This window comes from Rhodamnia argentea, chromosome 9, assembly GCF_020921035.1.
Source record: "Rhodamnia argentea isolate NSW1041297 chromosome 9, ASM2092103v1, whole genome shotgun sequence".
Classification (NCBI taxonomy): Eukaryota; Viridiplantae; Streptophyta; class Magnoliopsida; order Myrtales; family Myrtaceae; genus Rhodamnia; species Rhodamnia argentea.
Window position 1 is genome coordinate 18,024,293 of NC_063158.1, and position 8,006 is coordinate 18,032,298.

The 8,006-nt window shown below is 40.0% G+C and overlaps 1 protein-coding gene across 1 annotated transcript; it reads right to left on the minus strand.

The window, feature by feature from the left end:
- Positions 1-2,826: 2,826 nt before the first annotated feature.
- LOC115729172 lies at positions 2,827-4,234 on the minus strand. The gene is made up of 2 exons (XM_048285226.1): positions 3,967-4,234; positions 2,827-3,936 (listed from the first exon to the last, which is right to left on the minus strand). The coding sequence occupies exons 1-2, from the start codon at positions 4,060-4,062 to the stop codon at positions 3,049-3,051; spliced, it is 984 nt and encodes a 327-aa protein (XP_048141183.1). The 5' UTR covers positions 4,063-4,234; the 3' UTR covers positions 2,827-3,048.
- Between the last annotated feature and the right edge of the window lie 3,772 nt (positions 4,235-8,006).

The window sequence follows — 8,006 nt, forward strand, 5'->3', positions numbered from 1 at the left end:
TTGTAAAGTGTGAGACTAAGTGTCACATATGACAAAGCGTTCTGCCATGATAGCAATCTCTTGAACTCATATGAATGTCTTATTTAATAGAGCAACCGGTCTAATAGGTATGTTTTTGTGGACAAACTAGGCAATAATTTGGGGAAAATTAACCATTAAGCACTAAACCTACTATTCAGTTGCCAATTTAGTCTTAAACTATTTAATTTGACTAAATTTTTCCTAAACTTTGATGATCATCCAATGTAGTCCATCCAGTTAATTTAATTTGGAAGATTTTGACATGGAACTTCACTCGGTGTCGGTGTTCCTACATGGCGCGGCTTGTTTCTGACTTGGACCATCAATGATAGGGCGGTTGCCAGTGTTCCATAAGTCTCACAGAGGTCCTAAATTTAAGTCCACGTAGGCCGCTATTTGCCTCTACATCTAAGTCTAGCATACGTGTAAGGTTGGAGTATTAAGATATTCAAATATTTAATTCACAGCTTCATCTAATAACTTAAGTTTTTAGAACTATTGGCGATAATAATCCCACAAAATCTTACAAAGAGACATGTCTTCACATTTGGATCCAAATGCACCACATACACATACATGCAATTTCCTTTCATTCAGAATTATATCACAACACTAAGTGTTGCCCATGAAAACTTAATATCTTTTCAAATAGTTATTATTTCAAATAAGAGCTCTAAATTTTGCCTTGCAGATAATTTGGGCCTTTAGACCTAGCTTATCAATTACAAGTGATAATTCCGTACACATAAGCTGTCTAATTTATCAATTAACATTAATCAATACTGCAATAGAAAAAGGAACATGAAAAAAAGACATAACAAATATCATAACTTTCGTATGGCACTTTTACAAAGTGTGGGAATCGAACCTCGCACTTATAAGCGTCCTCATCCCTCAATTCCCTCACCACTCGACTATGTGCCCAACGGCCCCTAAAACAGTATTTCATTAGATGGAATTCTTTTCTTTTTCTGTGATTTTCTTTTTTCATTGCTCGATAATCGTGGGAACTTATTCCAATTTAATTATTTTCATCAGCATACGCAAAAACTCATAGGAACTAAATGACAATCGACAAACAAATTATTTGAGTCGTAGGACAAGAATGAATAAAGTTGGAACTTACTAATCAAGGTCAAATAAGTGATACCATGAAAAAAAAAAGGGTAAAATTAATAATTAATCAAAGCAATTTCTACGCATTCATATGACGAGAACTTCCCAATGGCGTATATGGAAAACCAACATTCTATTTGCGGCCGCAAAATGCTCGAACCGGTCAACGGCCAGCATGTTCAAACGAGAGGACCACCGCACGAATTTTGTTCGTTGGACCGACATTCTACTGGAATTAATGATTGGTTTGACCATGGAAAAGCTGAACTTATCTCGAGCATTATGCTGCTTAGGATGATTGTTAAAGAAGCCCTCCTCCAAATTCAATGTTTGCGACCTTGGTCAAATCTTTGATTGAATCGAAACTGAGAATGAATAGATGCTATCATTAATGATCGTTTTGACCATGTGGGAAACATTAGATCCATTGGTTTTAAAAAATAAAGAATAATTCTGCTAAAAATATCAAATTTATATCTCTAACGTAATATTTCTCCAAACAAATTTCGTCTCACCGAAAATCCCAACAGAAAAATCAAAATCAATACCCGACCCAAGTCATAAGTCCGCATCGGATCTCAAACTACTAAAAGAGTGTATATTTGGACCAAAAGCACTGATTTAGTATTTTCCATGAGATGGAAAATTAGTTAGGGGTAGTATGCCATGAGGCAAGAGTTTGTGATTTTCGATGAGACGAAAAATAATTCAAAGAAAAGAAAAATTATCAAATAAAGATCGGAGGTGCTATCATTTCTCAAATAAGGGCATTGGCCGGCCGAAGGGCATTTTTATCATTTAATTTTTTTTATATTTTTTGTTTCCTTTTTTTCTTTTCATATTTTTGTTTTTTTTCTTCTTTTTTTTAGTTTTCTTCTTTCTTTCTTCGCTCTTCTCTTCCCTTCCCCCTACCTCGTTGCCCTCAAGTTGCCCTCGCCGGTCGGGCGGGGCAAGCAAGAGCCGCCCTCATCCCCAACGCTGCATTCTCCATTTTCACACCCATTCCTCATCCCTCTCTCTCCCTCTGTCTCTCATTCATAAATAAGCCAACACTCGCCGAACGAGCAGGGCGACTCCCGAACCAACCCAAGTGTAAGTGTGACAACCATGTCTGCAACTACAAATCCATTGCTATCTTCGAATTTCTATGGGGACAGAGTCTTGCTCTCCACGCGACTTGATCCGTCCTCAACAACGAGGTGCCCAACTTCGAGCAAAGTGGAGAGGCTGGGGTTTGGCGAGGATGAAAATGCCATTCGACTAGGCACTTTTAGAAGAGGATTTGAGCACTTCATACTCTTATTTAAAACAAATCCTTAATTGAAATTTTTCTTAAAGACAATGTGGCAAGACGTATCAATTTAAAAATTTTTATGTATTAACCCTTAACGGAAAAAAAAAAAAAAACCCTTAGGACAGAAATCCTTCCTTTTGTCGAGCATCTTTCTCGTTTGGACAGAAGATTAAGAAAACAATTTCAATAAGGATTTATAGAACATCCTTCTTTGCGACGGCAGTAATTTATTCTAAATCAGACAAGAATAAAACAATTCCACTCGGACACATACCTGCAACCTCCTAAGAGAGGGAAAATAAAAAAAAAAAAACCCCTTGAAAACCATAATAAAAATGCAGGTACCAACCTCGCATCCACCGTCTTCCCGCGGCAATGTAAAATTCGATCGAGAATAAGGGCAAACACGTAATTCCAATCACTTGTCATAATCGCCAATTTAATTTTGTACACTGAAAAAAAAAATTATTGTGTGTATCGGACTGTAATTTGTTTATTAATATGGACAATAAAAAAAAAAAAAACCATGAAAAATCAACGCGAGCTATAACGCGTCCCTTGCGGAGGAACCCAGATCACGACCATCACCTGAGTCAACGTCAACGGTCGCGTCCAAATCAACGGTTGTGGTGCGCTCTCCCGAAATCCGTGAGCTTGCGCGACCGGTTCTTGCCGAACGACGTCGCCGTGGCGAGGTGCGGCTTCGCCGACGCCCTGACGTCGCCCGAGTACCCGGCCTCCGGCGGCACGCAGCCCTTGTGCTTCCAGTCCCGGTTGGGGCTCGCCCTCACCAGCGGGCTCAGGCAGAAGGCGAACCCCGACACGTTCCTCGCGTGGCTCGGCCTCGGTCGGGTCGGAGTCTTGGGAGCGGCGGCGGCGGCGGCGGCAGCGGCCACCGGCGTCTTCCGAAACCGCGGCGACGAGTCCGACGAGCATACGTTCCCCGGCGGCGACCGATCGCAGCCGGGGTTCTCGTCGGAATCATCCCCTCGCGCGGGCGACATCCCGCGAGCCGGGATCCGAGAGGGCTTCCCGCATCGGCCGCCCGCGACGGCGGAATCTCCGAGGGAGGACAGCCTCGACTGCGCTCTCCGTCGGCCAGGGAGGAACGACGACCACGAAGGCGAAGGAGACGCCCGAGAAGCCCTGGGATCCGAATCGGAAGAGTCCTCATTCGGACCGGAATCGAACTTCTCGGATCTGGATCTGAACAGGTGGGCGAGAAGGGAGAATTTCCGGCTCTTCTTCTTGTAAGACCTCTGGGAGGAGAATCCTCCTCCGCCGCCGGCCTCCGAGGTGGCGCTGTACGTAGGGGCGACCTGAGGCGTACTGTGGATTCGATGGTGATGGTGGTGATCGGACTTCCGGCGAGAAACGTAGGGAGACACGGAGCTAGGGAACGAAAGGGGAGGAGGTTGAGGTTGAGGTTGAGGTTGAGGTTGGGCGTCGGATTTACGGCGGTCCTCCGCGGCAGCGCAGGACCGGCCCTGAGCCTGGGCCTGAGCCTGAGACTGAGACTGAGCCTGAACCTGGGCTTGGGCGGCCATGAGGGCGAAGAGGCGTTCGCGGAGGCAGGAGGCGCAGACGCCGGCGCCGCTGCTGAGGTCACCGAGGTGTTTCTTGCACTTCATTTACTCGGGGCAAACGGGTGGTGGCGTCGTGTTTGGTTTGGGTTATTTGTCGTATATCTCTCTCTGGAGTGAGAGTGGAGGTCGAATTGATGCGGCGGCGGTGGGTGGTGGCGGCGGTGGCGGCGTCGGCTCTTGTTGAGTGCGGGGTGAAAAAGCGGTGGTGGTGGGATTAGGAGGAGAAGGCAACAACGAAAGTTGGGGTGGGCTCTGTGTCTTTTTTGGTTGTTGTTGTTGCGACTTTGGGGGGTGGTGACCCTTTTTTCTAATTCAAAAATTGAGAGAGAGGATTTGTGTTTGGGGTTATGACTAACGACCATCTCTCAAAATGGGATTTCTGTTAAAAACATGGTCATCTTTTTAAGCCATTATTGCATAAATTTAATTTTAACGTCAAAAATTTCCAAACCAGAGCATGAAGTGTTGTTTTTTTTTAAATAAGAGTCTAAAATGGATATTGTATCAAATAATGAAATGAAGTGACAATGATAATCTCCAATAATGGCACGACCTTCATGCTGGTTAAGGGCATATTCAATTTTTTTCTTTAGAACTTTTTGGTCTTTTTTTTTTCCACCTTCCGCCGGGATTTGTTCGAACCCACTGCATTTATGACAAATTTACCTAAAACTAATTTTTTAACCACAAAAAATCCCAAACTAATTTTTTGATCTCAAAAATCACAAATTGGTAAATGTGTGATAAATTTACCATACATTAGTTTTCATTAAATTTTATCTTCAAATTGCTAAATTTGATGAGACGTGGTTGTTGACGGATGTATCGGTTTGGGATTTTTAGGTATACCGATTTAGCATTTTTCGTGATATTAGCCTTATTTTACAGAAAATAATAGAGAATAAATTTGTCACTGGTGTACCAATTTGAGATTTTTTGTGGTAAAAAAATTAGTTTGGGATAAATTTATTACGGATATATCAATTTGGAGATTTTTGTAGCAAAAATAAAAGTAGTTTGGGCTAAATTTATCATAGATGTACCGGTTTGAATTTTTTGTGCTCAAACTATTGGTTAATGGTAAATTTGTCACAAATATATCATTTTGAAATTTTTTGTGGCATTAGCTCCCCTTTTCTTTTGTCTTCTACGCAATATGCTCTATGAACTTGTAATCAATTTTGGGATTTTTACTAAATCTACAAATCATACCTAAATTTTTAATTGTTTCAATTAGGTCATCCAATTACTTAAAAAAATTTCAATTATCTATGTACTTCAGGAAAAATAAATGATCCAATTGAGACTAAAACTCTCCTCTAAGGAAGGGAATGTCAAGCATCTTTTCCCTCAAATTTTGTATGGAGCGTGAGAATTAAAAATGAAAAAAAACATAATCTACCAAATTCTTGAGAGAATTATCATAAAAGTCCTAGATTTATTATAATTGTGCCAATTTAGTTTTAATTTTTTTTAATTTAGTCCCTAATTTTTTGTAGTTGTGTCAATTTAGTTCCACTTGGCTACCCGATCTTGACGTAGCAACGCCGGCACTGATGTGGCAAATTTTTAACAGTATTTTTTCAAAAAATTTCATTTTTAATAATTTTCTATCTTTTTATTTTTGTTTTGTTTGGCCATTGGCGGAGGGTTGTGGCCCCTGGACAAGGGCTAGATTTGGGCATGGGTCTCGACCTTGCCCCGAGTAGTTAGTGAGGGCTTGAAGGCCCTTACCCGAGGTAGAGGTCGTTGGCTCTCGATATGTGGCCAATAGGGCTGCCGACCAAACCAAAATATAAGAGACAAAAAAATATTTAAAAAATAAAAAAAATTACAAATTTGGAAAAAAAATATTGTTAAAAATTTGCTACGTTGGTGCTGGCGTCGTCATGTCGATCTTGATCGGCCTAATGGGCTGAATTGGAATAATTGCAACAAATTTAGGAATCAATTGACAAATAAAAAAATTTAGGACTGAATTGATCTAATTGCAATAGATTTATGACTTTTGCGGTGGTTTCCTCCCAAATTCTTCATATCCATAATGTTCATTACGAGAAGAGGACATTAAACCTAAACTATTAAACCTAAACTACTTTAGAGATTCAGTTGAACTAATTTACAAATTGATGGTAACACCACACCTTTAAAAAAGATTCGTGGATGAAGCAATGCCCCTGTCCCAGAACAAGATACAATAAACAAGCCTGTTCCAACATTGATTGAGCCGTGTAACTAGGAGAATTGTCCAATCAGTCTTAAATTTATTGACGGACGTTGGTTTAGTCATAAACTTTTCAATTTTTCTAAATCAATCCTAAACCTTTGTACGAATTTCTAATGTAATTATTCTAGTCAATTTTCGTTTAAAATCATTGTCTTGGTGTTGTGCGATAATTGCATTGCCACATGGGGGATTTTTGGTGAAAATTGATTGACATGACTATATTGAAATTTCGTACAAAAGTTTAAAATGAAATTGACACAAACTGAAAATATTTATGAATGAATTGCCATCCGTATAGTAGGTTTATGACTAATGGATAATTTTCCGCATGTAGCTAAGGTTTTTAAGGTTTTTGTTGGAAAAGGATTCATTAAAACAAGCATATCGCAACAGTAATTTTTATGAACAGGGGACAAAACCCATGCCATCCTAGCGACTCTAAGAAACACAGACACTCTTCAAAGGTATATGTGTCGTGTTGGACGCGTGTCGGACATTGACACGCGTGCGATACTCTCCGATAAGCAATTGACACATGATCAACGGGTGTCAAACATCCAACACATGGTCAGCGCACCGGTCACACTAGCAACACGCAAGTTCAGCATCCCGACACGCCATTTTAACACGCACGGGATCAATTTTAAATATTTTCAGTGATACCCAACCACCTCAAAATTAATATACCTAGCCAGTCCCAAGAAAAGAAGAAGAAGAAGAAGAAAAAAAAATTTACTACTAATATTTTTATATACACATGTATATAAAAATATATATTTAATATAAAACGTGTTGGAATTCTTTATTTTTTTTTATTATTTAGAAATGAAGTACCAACATATTGCGGCATGTCGCGATATCGGTACTGCTTAACCTAGTGTCTCGCCTAGATCAGTAGCAGCCGGAACAACCTCGACATGAGCGTGGGAAGGGGCCTGCCATTGCGCCTAGGTAAGTTCGACGAAAATGCTCACTAAAGGATCATAGCTCGGAGAAGGGATGTGAGATTGAAGAGAAGCGCCACCATGTGAGTATCCCGTCCTGAGGCTAGGAGACACTCTCTAAAGTGTCAATAAAACCCGAAGTGTATATGGAAATCGCACTAATATATATATATATATATATATATATATATATATATATATATATATATATATATATATATATAAAAGAAAGGCGGAGCATGTTCTGTTGGATATGAATTTATTCGCATATCAAGACGGAGTTCCTCGTCATAGAAAATTATCTCTCGAACCAGATTCGACGCCTTAAGAAAATGCGGGGATTTATACCTAATTCTCGGCCGGACACAGTTACGCGGGTCGGGTCGCAGTCAATTTTTTCCACATAAAATCTCTATTTTTCGACATGGATGGATCTACCTTCAAACGAATAGAAAAGGTAAATTTAGTTGGGTATGCAAAAGCCGATCGATTATAAATAACAAGGACGGAAGCGAAAAAGGTATGTGGCAATATTTTTTTATTCCTCAACAAAAAAGTCTTTGAAATTATGTAAAATGGCGATAAAAGATGCATAGTAACGGCAGAAGTTCTAAAGTTTGTGACGGTTTGGCACTTCAGTCCTTGAACAATTTTTTTTCTTGCGATTTGGTACTTCAACGTGTTCCCCCAATGGCATTTTAGTCCATTGGCTAGGTCCGCATGTATCGATTTAATCAATTTAAGAATGTGTTTGTTTCACAAAAAATCGAATATTTTTCTAAAGATTTTTGCTTGGATTCGCTTATAAAAATAAATGG